The 15498-nt window shown below is 40.7% G+C and overlaps 1 protein-coding gene across 1 annotated transcript in view; it reads left to right on the top strand.

Moving 5' to 3' along the window:
* LOC124802784 (DNA mismatch repair protein Msh6) overlaps positions 1 to 15498 on the top strand; it is a 307253-nt gene that overhangs the window by 279795 nt on the left and 11960 nt on the right. Inside the window, exon 25 of the mRNA XM_047263784.1 lies at positions 4246 to 4423. Within this exon, the coding sequence (XP_047119740.1) occupies positions 4246 to 4423 (178 nt within the window). The remainder of the gene's footprint in view (positions 1 to 4245; positions 4424 to 15498) is intronic.

The following is a 15498-nucleotide window of genomic DNA, read 5'->3' as shown; positions in this document are numbered from 1 at the left end:
TATATTCTGATCACCAAGTCAGACTACCAGTGTGTGTCCACAGAATTGGCATCTGATATGTGACAACACCTGTGGTGTAGGCTGAACCAGGTTAGTACAAAAGCAGTAGATTGTGCCACCCGACTCAATGGGATGATGTGTTTAATGGGTGGTGGGGTGTGCACCACTGTTGCAGCCCTCAGAAGACTTAAGTCAAACTGTCTGAACATAATGTACTGTAACATTCTTCATGTTAGTATAATCAAACAATGGAAACTCCAGGATGGAATTAACAATATTAGAGAAGGAGAGTTGCTATTCACAATATAGCGGAGATGCTGAGTCGCTGATACGCACAACAAAAAGATTCACACAATTAAAGCTTTCAGCTGTTAAGGCCTTTGTCAGCAATAGACACATACACACATGCACGCACACACTCACGCAAATGCAACTCGCACACACGGCTGCAGTCTCGGGCAACTGAAACCACACTGCGAACAGCAGTTTAGATAGAGGTCAGGAGACAGGAGGGGAGGGGGGGAGAGAAGTAGTAGGAAGGAGAGAAATAAAAAGACTGGGTGTAGCAGTGAAATGATGGCTGTGTGGTGCTGAAATGGGAACAGGGAGAGGGCTGGATGGATGAGGACAGAGATTAACAAAGGTTTTGGCCAGGAGGGTTATGGGAACCTAGGCTGTATTGCAAGGAAGTTCCCACGTCCGCAATTCATAAAAGCTGGTGTTGGTGGTAATGATCCATATGGCACTGGCTGTGAAGCAGTCATTGCAATGAGGGATATCATGTTTGGCAGCTTATTCAGCAACAGCAACTTGTTTCTTGGCCACAATTTGTCGGTGGCTATTCATGCGGACAGACAGCGTGTTGTCTACATAGAATGCAGCACAGTGGTTGCAGCTTAGCTTGTAAATCACATGACTGGCTTCACATGTAGCCCTGCCTTTGATGGGATAGGTGATGTTGGTGACCGAACTGGAGTAAGTGGTGGTAGGAGGAAGTTTGGGACAGGTCATGCATCTAGGTCTATTACAGGGGTATGAGCCATGAGGTAAGGGATTGGGAGCAGGGGTTGTGTAAGGCTGGACGAGTATATTTTGTAGGTTTGGAGTAAGGTGGAATACCACTGTAGGAGGGGTGGGAAGGATAGTGTGCAGGACATTCCTCATTTCAGGGCATGACGAGAGGTAATTGAAACCCTTGCGGAGAATGTAATTCAGTTGTTACAGTCCTGGATGGTACCGGGTTACGAGGGGAATTCTCCTTTGTGGCTGGACTTTGGGAGGTGGTGGGAGACTGGAAAGATAGGACTGGGAAGATTTGTTTTTGTACAAGGTTGTTAATATAATTGTGTAGGCTTCTGTGGCCTGAGTCAGTCAACATAAAAGTTTTCTGAGTATGGTACCATATCGTATTGTATAAAACTACTGTTGGAGAAAACAAGCGTTTCAGCCACGGTTGCAGTGGCATACAAGTAGACCCACAAAAGGTCGCTGCAACCATGGCCGAAACATTCGAGTTTTCTCCAGCTGTAGTTTTATACAATATGACATGGTACCATACCCAGAAAACTTTTATATTAATTCTTCATGTTAATAATGATGTGAGAACAAATTAATAAAAATCCAAATTTCTAGGTTATTGATCGCATGTACTTCTGGTTTTTAACGAAGCTTTTTTGCAGTACAGATTACAAATCTTTTAGAACAGGTAATTATACATCAACAGTTAATACTTGGTGGGTGTCTTTATTTGTGGCTAATTATTCTCCAAATCCAGTGGGTGTTATTATTGGTCGCTAATTCTCCAAATCCAGTCATTGCATTTGCCTGAGTTCATGATGTAGGAATTATTCTAGCATCTAGATTTGCCTTTTGAGAATATTTCACACAATAAGTAGTCAGATTTCATTGATAGCTAATTTGTGCAGTTGATTCATAAAACAACTTCTGAACTGCATTTTGGCAAGATATTGCTTTCAAAACTACAACTTCCAAACACTACAGCCACTCCAAAATATCGCTCACTCCAACTGCTACCATATTGCTACATATATTACTGTTTGGACACAGCTGCCTGAACTTACACTGCCTGATGAGAAAAAGGGAAGCATTCAAAAGGTGTGAACAGCTGGCAATGTCACTTTATACATGTGCACGTCATTGGTGGGTATGTAAATGATTAGAGCTGCAATTCTCTGAGACAGAAAGAATGTACACCAGAATGCATTAGCTTTCTTCATTTGTGTTATTGTTATCAGACCTGGTAGAGAACAGCATCACATTTCAAGTGATTCCTGTGAAGAGAATGTTGATACCAGATACTTGTATGACACAACATTATCAACAACAGCCAGGAAATTGGCTGCATTGTTGGTTTCTATTTGGCCAGCAGTTCAAACTGTGCAGCACCCACATTTTTAGATGTGACAGTGATCTGATGTCAGACCACATGGGGACGAGAGAGCAGCCGTACTTGTAAAGATTCCAGTAATTCATTGCTGACCGCCAGTAGGGAAGATTAACGTGTTGATCAGGCAAGAAACAAGTGGGATAGAGAATTATTGTTCCATGCTTAGGCTGTTGTTAACAGCACAGAGTGGTGCTGTAACAGGGAAGAATGGATTGTCAGTGGATGGCAATAAATTTTGTTCAGCAATGAAGTCTGGTTCTGTGTACCCCAGATGACGACTGTCAGCGAGTGTGCGATGACAGGGAGAAGTTCCATTCTCTCATTGTGCTGGAGAGGCACAGCTACGTTACTCCTGGCGTCACAGCGTGGGGAGCCGTCAGGTATGGCTTCACATCACAGTTGGTAATGATTGTGGGAATTCTTAATGGCACAGCGGTACATCACTGGCATTTTGCGTCCTCATATGTTACCTCTTGTGTGACAGTATTGCGCTGCCATTTTTCGACAGGACAGTGCCTGCCCTTTCGTGCTGTATGTCTCTATGACATTGAGGGACTCTCGTAATCACCAGATTTGTCCCCGATAGTACACGTGTGGGACGACATCAGATGTCAGCTCTGTCCCGGGACCAGTATCTGGTATGTCAGGCACCGTTTAAAGCATCCGATGGGAGCCAGCTGGCCTGTGGTGAGGATGCAGCAGTTTTATGACACCCTTCGCAACTTTATAACTGCACCTATCCAGACCAGAAGGGGTGCAGCATCCTACTGATAAGTGGGCTTGTACTGCCAAGTTCTTAGTAAATTTAACTCAATGTTATAATCACTCAAATAATATCACATATTCCCTCAATCTGTGAAATTTCATTTCCTTTTCTCCTTCTGGATGCATAACTCTCTCTGTCAGGGGCAGTTTATATGTCTTAAGTGACTTACAATTACACACAGTTCTTAATTGTTAGTTTTAACAAATTCACGTGTGTTCTGCTCCAAAAATGACTTCATAACTATACTTAACAATTACTATTACATTTAATGTTAGACACAGTTAATTTGGGCTTTCACTTGTTTTCGATTGTGACAGTTTCCTTAGACATTTCATATCACTTTATACGAATTGCTTTTTCAGTTCTACCGATTATTATAAATATGGCCTTTGTTTACATCACAAACAATTATAGATATCGTTTTACATAGACTGAACAAAGATTCTACTAAAGTAATTTCCATGTATTATGTTAAATATTATTAATAGTAATTAACGTAAGTCGAAAACAAAATTTGATGATATACAATATATACGCTATGGAACTAAAGTGTATTGTGTTGCTTAGCAGTCCCAACATATCCTGTATAGCAATATGCTAGCCTCAGTCTGTTACATTACAGTATGCACTATCACACATTGTAGTGCTCCACTGTGATATGGATGGCTTTAACAGACCGCTGGGTTATGCCACCTCTTTGCTCGCATGCTCATTTCTGTTGTACATATTCATTTGGCCCATTTTTCCTGGGTTGTGCAATCTTCACAAATTTGAGTGTGTTTAATTTTTGTATAGTGCTTTCTCATTTGGATTGAGTTACAAAATAACAAAATGTTGTGTGTCATGGTGTGTAAAGAGGAGGAAATTGTTCTTGTCGTGCCCTGCCCTGGCCCCCCCCCCCCCCTTTTCCCTCTTCTTCTTCTTCTTCTTCTTCCTTTTTTATCCGCAAAAGTTGAACTTCTAAAAATTGTTCAGCACAGCATAGTGTTTGAGATATAAGGAGAAACATTACAAAGCCGACTTCATTTCAATTAAGAATTCTTACCAGTTTTTTTGTGTTTTGCTTTTCCAGGGCTGCCACGTTCCAGCTGCCTCGTTTGAGCTTACATTGGTTGACAGAATTTTCACAAGGATAGGTGCGAGAGATGATGCAATGGCCGGAGAGAGCACATTTTACATTGAGCTGAGCGAAACTGCGACTATCTGTGCACATGCTACAGAGCACTCACTGGTACTCGTCGACGAACTGGGTTTGTATGACTTGCAATAAATGTATTAGATAAAATTTTAAACATGAGTCTGCCCAAAGAATGTCTTATTTACATATGCATTTGTTCCGTACCATCTGCTTGTGGTAGAGGACACATCATCATGTACTGTTACACACACACACACAGAGTACTAATACTACTACTATTATCCCCTCCCTTCCAGTTCAAAATGGTTCACCAAAACTGCTACTGTCTGTAGGACTGTACACACTTGATTTTTCTCTGTTTTTAGTAGTGTGGTTATTTGGGAGTATATGTACGGGGATGAAGTAAAGTTTAACTCTTCTTGGAACATGTACCCTCCAAATTTCAATAGTAAGCTTTTCCAGAATACCCAATTCCTTTGCATTCCTACATACATTCTCTGCAAACCACTGTGAAATGCATGATGTAGGCTTCGTAGCATTTTCCACATGTTAGGGTTTCTTCTTGTTCCAATTGCATAAGGAACACAGGAAGAACACACTGCTCAGTTGCCTCTGTGCATGTCATAATTAGTTTAATCTTGTCTCCATGGTCCCTATATGGGCCAATACGTAGGGAGACGAAGAAGATCTCTAGATTGTTCATTCGATACCCGTTCTCGGAACTTTGTAAGGAGACTTTCGTAGGATTACGGACGTCTATCACCAAGGGTTTGCCAATTCAGGTTTTTCAACATTTCCTTTTTGTAGTCTAACATAACACATTTCCATTTTTACATAAAATTTGATTTCCAGATTATTTTTATTGTCAACGTAACACCACAGAACATAGATGCAATGGATGTTGTTAAAACAATAATAATATGCACTGCTTGACAAAGGAAGAAGAGGAAACAAAATAAACTTCTCATGTCGAGTAGGGGTGGTGGGCTGTCGTCATATTGGCTCCTGAGAAAGCTGACCCACAACTATTGTAATTTGTCCTTGGTATTTGGGACTGGCACTGGGACGGAGTTGACACGTGAAATTTCCCACATGTATTCTACACAGATAGGTCGAAGAGACACGTGCCACATGTCGTCGATTATTGTCCTGTCGAAAAATAGCATCACGATAGTGTCGCACGAGAGGTAACACGTGAGAACTCGGGTTGTCCATGACATAGTATTGTACCATCATCAGTACCAGCTATTACCTGATCTCATACCTGTAACCATAAATTCGGTTAGTACACAATTTGAAGCACTAGCGAAATGGGGCTTCATTGTGATGCCCCTTTCAAACTTTATCTGATGCTGTTAACACTGTCTCACAAGAGTATGCAGCATCTTTTCAAACATCTGTATACTCTATCAGGCCTAGTATCAGCACTAAACATGAACCATAATGGTGCAGTGTGGTGGGTCTTCTGTGTGTCCCAGAGAATTACAATTAAAGCTGTTAATTTATGAAGAGTTATCAACTTTCAATGGTAGTTTTGCATACTTAAATATTAATCCTGATGTTTGAAACTATAAGTATTTAAAAATTTCTGAATGTCACTAATGAAATACATATTAGTTGATGTATTAAAGTGTTGTATTTTAAATTGATAATTTTATATCTGAGTTCATCACAAAATCACTATTGATGTTTTCGGAAGGATTTTATGTCATTCTTTACAATTCTGTATAACCAAATCATCAAGTAATTTTTTTATTGTTCGTGAAAGTTTATAAGAAAGCTATTGAAACAAAGAATTTGTTTTATCTACAGAAAACTATTCATGATCGTCATTTTCATACATTTTTTGCCATGTTAGCAGATCCATTGCATCCCCATTTTCTATAATCCTTCCATCACATCATCCAGGGTCTGAAAACTCTTCCCTTCCTCACACCCTTCTAAGACTGTTTTTCTAAGCCTCTCCTTCTTTCCTAGTTTATGTCCAACCAAGTTTCAGCACCTTCTTTTTATTATATTCACTACTGCCTTTGCTTGCCCACTCTTCTCAGTACATCTTCATTTTTTACACCTCGAAGCCTCCAGCTGCGCTCAGTGTTTCTTCCTCATTGTTCACGTTTCTGCACCATACAGAGGGGCACTCCATACTAAACAGTTCATTTGTCTTTTCCTCATATCTTTACCCATATTTCTGCAAAAAAAAATTCGCCTTTTCTTACTAAATGCCTCTTTCACTATTGCTGTCCTGCTGTTAATTTTTGTAGTTCCCACAACGAAACACTCTCGAAATGTGGCAGAACACACTGAGAGATTCTGGTCGTATGTAAAGTACACCCGCAGCAAGACGCAATTAATATATTTGCTGTGCAACAACAGTAGTGATGTTATCGATGGCAGCGCCACTAAAACAGAGTTACTGTACACAGTTTTCTGAAATTCCTCCACGAAAGAAGACAAAAGTGATTATTCTATAATTCAAATAGTAAATGTTCCAGAATTCGAATCATGAACAACTGCAGACTTGAGTAACTTAGAAGTAGGCAACGTCGGCGTAATGTAGCAACTTAACACTTAAGATCTCGGAGTATACTGATACAGTAGCTCCATTCTTAAGTCACTGCTCACTTGTAGAAAGATCCTTACCCAGAGACTGGAAAGTTACGCAAGACACACAAATATTCAAGAAAGGTAGTAGCAATGATCCATTAAATTACAGGTTCATATCATTAATGTCGATATTCTGCAGGATTTTGGAACATATATTGTGTTCGAACATTATGAATTACGTCAAAGAAAACAATTTATTGACAAATAGCCAACACGGATTCAGGAAATATTGTTGTTGTGAAACACAACTAGCTCTTCATTCTCACTAAGTAACGTACTGCTATCGACCGGGGAAATCAAATTGATTCCATATTTTTAGATTTATAAAAGGGTTTTGACACCATTCCTCACAAGCAGCTTCTAATCAATTGCATGCTGGGTGGGTGTTGTCTCAGTCACATGACTGGATTCATGATTTTCTATCAGAAAGGTAACAGAAGCAATATCTGGAAGTGTTACAGGCCCTCTGTTGCTCTTGATATACAGAACTGATTTAGGAGATAAACTGAGCAACCGTCTTAGACTGTTTGCAATGATGCAGCCATTTATGATCTTGTAATGTCATCAGATGTTCAAAAATGGTAACTGCCTGTAAATTATTAAAAGTGTGAAGTCATCCACATGAACACTAAAAAGAATCTGCTAAATTTCTCTTACACAATCAATCACCACAAAATTAACGGCTATACCGTATTTACTCGAATCTAAGCCGCTCTTTTTTTCCGGTTTGTGTAATCCAAAAAACCATCTGCGGCTTAGAATCGAGTGCAAAGCAAGCGGAAGTTCTGAAAAATGTTGGTAGGTGCCGCCACAACTAACTTCTGCCGTCGAATATATGTAGTGCTACACAGGCATGCTTTGTAGGCACAAAGATAAGTACTGGCACCAAAACCTCTGCGTCAGTAAATAAATTTAAAAAAAAAAAGGTGGAAGACGATCTTTTTTTCTCCGCCCCGAGTTTTGACCATTGCATTTTCATACATTATCCAATGAAGTAAATACAAATTCCGTATTGTTCATCTTCGAATGTAGCAGAATTTCAATGTACTACAAAAATCCGACTGGCAAGACTGTTACGGATGTTTGTCAATATGGCCAACTTACGTTCTGAATTTTTTCCTACCTGTGAGAAGAGATGGTTGCTAATAGGAACCTGATGAAGTATGAATCACAAAGAATAATATGAATATAAACATTTTGCCATGTATTCTTTCGTGTTTGCTGCTATTTCATTTATATCCTGTCTGCCTAATAAACTACAAAATTAGAGTGAGACAACAGCAAACGCGGAAGAATATACATATCGTGTCATGTTTATATTCGTATTATTCTTATGCCTAATAGTGATACAGTCAGAAATGAAGCACAGCAACTGACTAGATTTTGAAATCCAAGATGACTCTAATTTCTGTGCAGAATTTGATGTACTAAAGAAGCGGCCGCAAAGATTTTCAAACGGAGAAAAATTTTCGCCTAACTCTCGTTCAGAACATGTTCTATGATACACAGAAAGCAGCTGTGTAAGTAGCAACAAATAGCAGTCTCTTGCCATTGTTCATTGTTTTGCTAATGAGACGATTCCTCTCTCTCTCTCTCTCTCTCTCTCTCTCTCTCTCTCTCTCTCTCTCTCTCTTTTTTTTTTTTTTTTTTTTTTTTTTTTTTTTTTTTTTTTTTTTTTTTTTTTTTTTTTTTTTTTTAAAAAAAAAACGCCGGTAGCACGCACAAGAGCAAGCCATGACGCGAGTGGTGACAGGCCGTAAACACGCACTATCAGAATGCGACAAACAATGCCTGACACAGTACAGTAATGCATTTTCAGCTTAGAGTGACGTAAACACCTATAACAAAGAAAACAGCACTTATCAGATCAAAGCAAAATAAGCAATTGATTCAAGCTAGACGAAGCACGTGAAAAAGGAAGGGTACCCATATAAATACGGGCGGAGCGCCTGACACATAGCAATGGCTACCTGGTAAAGTTTAACTGCTAAGCTTACGACTCGAACCAAACTACTGTAGCTGTATCGTCATCCATTCGACCTAAATTGTGTCTCATATTACAATGGACCAGCTTTGTTTCGATTTGGAGGTGCGGCGTAGAACTTTTCTCTCCCCTTGAATTTAGAGTCTCAAATTTCACGTGCGGCTTAGATTCGGGATTTTTTTTTTTCCCCCCCCCTTGATTTTGTGTCTCATTTTTCAGGTGCGGCTTAGATTCGAGTGCAGCTTACTGCTGTGCAGTGTGGGATCCACGTCAGATAGTATTGATGGAGGTCATTAAAAAAGTTCAATGAAGGGTAGCCCATTTTGTATTATCATAAAATACGGGAGAGAGTGCCATGGATATGATACACAAATTGGAGTGGCAGTCATTAAAACTAAGGCAGTTTTTCACTGCAGCAGGTACCTTTTCATGAAATTTCAGTCACCAGCTTTCTCCTCAAGCGTGTGAAAATATTTTGTTGGTGCCCTCCTACATAGGGAAAAATGATCATAATAAAATAGGAGAAATCGGATCTCGCATGGAAAGATTTAAGTGTTGTCATTTAGTGGACAGTGATCAATCACATTTTGTAACTACCTATTGAAAAAGGTAGTAGACTTGTCTTACTCCTTTTCCTAGTTCTGTCCAGTTGGTAATTTTTCTTCTCACTTTCATTCATACATTTTCATTTAAATACACCCCATCAGCACAATTCTTTTGAGACTGGATTAATAAAGAATAGAGAAACATTAAGAAGATGGTTTTATGGCTTCATGTGTTCTACCTACCCCCCCCCCCCCCTCCCCTTTTTCAACACACACAAACACACACACACACACACACACACACACACACACACACACACACACTAGTACAATGCACAGAATGTTCATACAACCATGTGAAACTGCCAGAAAAATCTGTCTTAGGGATGTTCTACTTACACGATACATCAGCTTCAATACCAGTTATGCTATCAAAACATTGTCCCTTCACATGTATTTCCTCTGAAGTTTGTCATTTTGTGATAGTTTCATATTGATAACACCAAGTCTCATCACCCATGATGATTTTTTCAGAAAAGTATTTTGTGCGTTTTGTATTTCAGTCAAATTGTGGCAGGCACTCATGCATAGTTTTTATTTGAGAGTCAAGGAGTTGAGGACAAACATTGCACGCACTTTTCTCTTCTTCAAAACTTTCTGGAGACTGTCTTGAATATTTGATATAGATATCTTGCTCCATTGCGGTCTGTGACATAACAACATTGACACCATGATTGCTCACCAGTAATTAACCCTACCTGCTCACAACTGACCAAATGCGCATGACTTGTTTACATCATTAGTTCAAGCTGCCACTGCAGTTACCGCACTGATGTTGCTTGTACAGCAGGAATAAAATGAGTTTCTTAACTTTGGGAAGACAGTGTAATTAGTTCTAGGTCTCCAATCCACTCTCTTTTCCCTCATTATAGTTCCAAGCTTATCCCAACTCACATTATTAAAGGCCTTTTCCAGGTTTGTTGTTGTTATGGTCTTCAGTCCTGAGACTGGTTTGATGCAGCTCTCCACGCTACTCTATCCCATGCAAGCTTCTTCATCTCTGAGTAACTACTGCAACCTACATCCTTCTGAATCTGCTTGGTGTATTCATCTCTTGGTCTCCCTCTATGATTTTTACCCTCCACGCTGCCCTCCAATACTAAATTGGTGATCCCTTGATGCCTCAGAACGTGTCCTACCAACTGATCCCTTCTTCTTGTCAAGTTGTGCCACAAACTCCTCTTCTCCCCAATTCTATTCAATACCTCCTCATTAGTTATGTGATCCATCCATCTAATCTTCAGCATTCTTCTGTAGCACCCCATTTCGAAAGCTTCTATTCTCTTCTTGTCTAAACTACACTCCTGGAAATGGAAAAAAAGAACACATTGACACCTGTGTGTCAGACCCACCATACTTGCTCCGGACACTGCGAGAGGGCTGTACAAGCAATGATCACACGCACGGCACAGCGGACACACCAGGAACCGCGGTGTTGGCCGTCGAATGGCGCTAGTTGCGCAGCATTTGTGCACCGCCGCCGTCAGTGTCAGCCAGTTTGCTGTGGCATACGGAGCTCCATCGCAGTCTTTAACACTGGTAGCATGCCGCGACAGCGTGGACGTGAACCGTATGTGCAGTTGACGGACTTTGAGCGAGGGCGTATAGTGGGCATGCGGGAGGCCGGGTGGACGTACCGCCGAATTGCTCAACACGTGGGGCGTGAGGTCTCCACAGTACATCGATGTTGTCGCCAGTGGTCGGCGGAAGGTGCACGTGCCCGTCGACCTGGGACCGGACCACAGCGACGCACGGATGCACGCCCAGACCGTAGGATCCTACGCAGTGCCGTAGGGGACCGCACCGCCACTTCCCAGCAAATTAGGGACACTGTTGCTCCTGGGGTATCGGCGAGGACCATTCGCAACCGTCTCCATGAAGCTGGGCTACGGTCCCGCACACCGTTAGGCCGTCTTCCGCTCACGCCCCAACATCGTGCAGCCCGCCTCCAGTGGTGTCGCGACAGGCGTGAATGGAAAGACGAATGGAGACGTGTCGTCTTCAGCGATGAGAGTCGCTTCTGCCTTGGTGCCAATGATGGTCGTATGCGTGTTTGGCGCCGTGCAGGTGAGCGCCACAATCAGGACTGCATACGACCGAGGCACACAGGGCCAACACCCGGCATCATGGTGTGGGGAGCGATCTCCTACACTGGTCGTACACCACTGGTGATCGTCGAGGGGACACTGAATAGTGCACGGTACATCCAAACCGTCATCGAACCCATCATTCTACCATTCCTAGACCGGCAAGGGAACTCGCTGTTCCAACAGGACAATGCACGTCCGCATGTATCCCGTGCCACCCAACGTGCTCTAGAAGGTGTAAGTCAACTACCCTGGCCAGCAAGATCTCCGGATCTGTCCCCCATTGGGCATGTTTGGGGCTGGATGAAGCGTCGTCTCACGCGGTCTGCACGTCCAGCACGAACGCTGGTCCAACTGAGGCGCCAGGTGGAAATGGCATGGCAAGCCGTTCCACAGGACTACATCCAGCATCTCTACGATCGTCTCCATGGGAGAATAGCAGCCTGCATTGCTGCGAAAGGTGGATATACACTGTACTAGTGCCGACATTGTGCATGCTCTGTTGCCTGTTTCTATGTGCCTGTGGTTCTGTCAGTGTGATCATGTGATGTATCTGACCCCAGGAATGTGTCAATAAAGTTTCCCCTTCCTGGGACAATGAATTCACGGTGTTCTTATTTCAATTTCCAGGAGTGTATTTATCGTCCATGTTTCACTTCCATACATGGCTACACTCCATACAAATACTTTCAGAAACGACTTCCTGACACTTATATCTATACTCGATGTTAACAAATTTCTCTTTTTCAGAAACGCTTTCCTTGTCATTGCCAGTCTACATTTTATATCCTCTCTACTTCAACCAGATCTAATAAATGTATACATCTCCCCTTTTCAATAAATCTCTCTCCCAAAACTGGCAACGGTCATGTTTCTGTCTTGTACCTGCGTTCCATATGCAACCAAATTGGTCCACATCCAAATTCTCCCACATTACCTTCTCCAATCTTTCATAAATGATTCATAATATAACTTTGGCTGCACATGCAATGATAGCTAATTGTCCTGTGCCAACTGCACTTCTTGGTTCACGGTTTCTTTGTTGTTGAAATCATTACTGTTGTCAAAAAGTTCTCTGGCCATTCACCGCTGTCATATATTTTGTTGAATAACATCAATATTTCTCTTATTCCTTCTTACTTGACATTTTACTATTTCTCCCAGTTTAGTATCTGTACCTACTGCTTTACGATTTTTTTTTTGCAACTTTTGCACTTTTACTACTTATGTTATGATTGGTGGTCCTTTCTCATCATACACACTGTTCTAGAATTCAAGTTCCAGAGTTGTTGGTTTGTGATGTGTGTCATGTAGCTCTTTTAAATAGTCTTTCCATTCGTGGAGGATGCCGTCGTGGTCCTTGTATGCTATATTTTTGACTTTACTGAGAATTTCCGTACTAGTGCCACATCATCTGTTTTGTTTCCATTTTGTTTTCTCTTTTTCTTCTTCTCCTTCTTATCCTTTCTGCATTGTTGTGTATTGTAAATCATATATTTCCTTCGTCTCCAGTTCTTCAGTTCTGTCACACCCTTCTTTTAGCCATTTCTTCCTGTCATGCTGTTTCTCTAATACCGCCTATGATATTTGTTTTTTGTATCTTCATTGTTCTTGGTTTTTTTAATTTTCTTCTTCCTCCATCTAGGAAATCATTTTCTGTGTAACCCCTGTTTTTTTTTTTTTTTTTTTTTGCTATTTTCCCATTTACCTACTTTTTTGATTACATTTTTCAGATTATACCAGTACTCCTTGACATTATCGTTTGGTTCTTTGACCTGAAATGTGGTGTCATTTCTGTAATTCTCTCTCTCTCTCCCTGATCTTATCTTCTCTAGCTCCCACTTCTTCATCAGAGTGACATTCTCCAGCCCCCCTTTTTTCAAAAGTAAATTGTCATTAGTAATGTTTGTATCTGATAATGTTGCACCTTCTTTATACCATCTCTGGATTTCCATCAGTGTAAAATCAGTTTGGATTCGGTATTTATCGTCTGGTGATTTCCAGGTGTAGATCTTCCTCCTGTGGTTTTTGAACCATATATTTGTCACTACTAACTGCCTTACCATGCAGAAGTCAGTAAACCAGTCACCTCTATCATTCCTCCCCCTAAGAATATGACAGCCTATTATGCTTACGTTCTTCCCTTGTCTCACAATGGCATTCTAGTTCTCCATTACTATTTTGTAGCACCTTGATTTTTCTCCATGATTCCCTCTGTTATGTTACATGTTTCCCCTGTGAACTGGTCGTGAAAGTCCTGAAGTTGGCATACACCTGGATAATCAGAATGTTCTGTATTCCTTTCAGTCTTACACTGATAACCCCATTATTTGCATAGTCTACATTTTCCACACATTTAGCCATTTCCTTTGTCATAATCACCTCTGCTCTATTCTATCCTTTTATTTGTCCTGGGGAGTTGTACATTATGTATTCATCTTACTGCAATTCTGTGCCTCCATTCCATCTTACCTCAGCAGCCCCTAACAGGGTCATATTATTCTTTTCAATCTTGTTTTTAAGGATTTCTAGTTTTTCTCCGTTAGACATTCCAAGTACTAATCCTTGTTTTGATTTCCATCTCTAATGTCCTCACCATCAATGGGATGTTAAACTCTATGTCATCCTTCTTCTTAACATATAGTGTCTCCTTTTAAAGTTGCTCCACACCACATCCCATACCCATCTCCCCATAGATCCAAACATGGGACTTGCTTGCATCTGGTTATTGATTAACTTGAGAGAGAGAGATCAGATTCATAAAAAATGTTATGTTGTTGAACATGTCAACAGAAGAGACAGAGAAAGTTGTATACAACTAAATAAAAAGTATTTAAAGTTCTCTATGGTGTAGAAGGAATCGTTGAGAAGAAAGCTCTTTAATCTGGATTAGAAAACACTTCGGCTGTTTGTCAGACATTCTATTTCCGTGGGTAGGATTTGAAACAGTTTTATAGCTGTGTATTTCACCCCTTTCTGTGCTAAGATTAGATTCATTAAGGATACAGCAGATTAATTTTGCTTCTAGTGTTGTACTTATGAATATGTGTTACTTTCAAAATTAGATGGATTGTTGGTAATAAATTTTATAAGTGAATAAAGATACTGTGACACTGTGGTTAATATTCCAAGCTGCTTAAAGGGATACCTGCAAGATGTACATGTGTGGATGACTCACAATTCTAATTACTTTTTGCTCAAGTGAGGAGTTACTCAGAATCTTATCCTGTTAGTGAATAAAAATATGCAGAGTATCTCAACTTACTGACTTCTATATCCCCAAAGTTGGCAGTTATTCTTATGGCAAAAGTAGTCAAACCTATAAGCGTTTTAGGAGGTCTAGTAGATGGTTTTTCCAGTTTGTTTTCAACAATATGGATGCCGAAGAACTTAGAATTTTCTACCCTATTTCTTCTATCTTGTTGGTATAGTAGGTTAAAAGGAGGTGAAATACTTTTGACAGCACAAAACTGGGTAAGCTGTGTTTTTTCAAAGTTGAAATATAGCCAATTTGTGCAAAACCATTCAGTAACTTTCAGAAAAACAGCATTTACGATTTGATGAGTCTGTGTTCAGCTTTATAACAATGCTTGTGTTGTCGTCAAACAAGATTTATTCTGCTTCCTGTTTTAAATAAAATGGTAGACCTACAAAAGCGACTGATCGAGGGGCAGAATCGTCAGGCCCATGTCTGAGAACAAGCGTCTTGGAAACAGTGAAGCTTTTCCACAGTCCCATGCTGTGAGCACAGCTGGAAAATGGTTAAAAGATGGTGACATCATGAGTGGACGACAGGATTTTGGACGTCAGAACCTCCTCACAGAACGTAGAGCCTGACACTCACCTGCTCTGTAAAGCAGGATAGGCAGCGATCTGTGGTACATATAACAACAGATTACAGTGC

Source organism: Schistocerca piceifrons, chromosome 6 (assembly GCF_021461385.2).
Source record: "Schistocerca piceifrons isolate TAMUIC-IGC-003096 chromosome 6, iqSchPice1.1, whole genome shotgun sequence".
Taxonomy (NCBI): domain Eukaryota; kingdom Metazoa; phylum Arthropoda; class Insecta; order Orthoptera; family Acrididae; genus Schistocerca; species Schistocerca piceifrons.
This window is presented reverse-complemented; position numbering and strand designations above follow the sequence as displayed.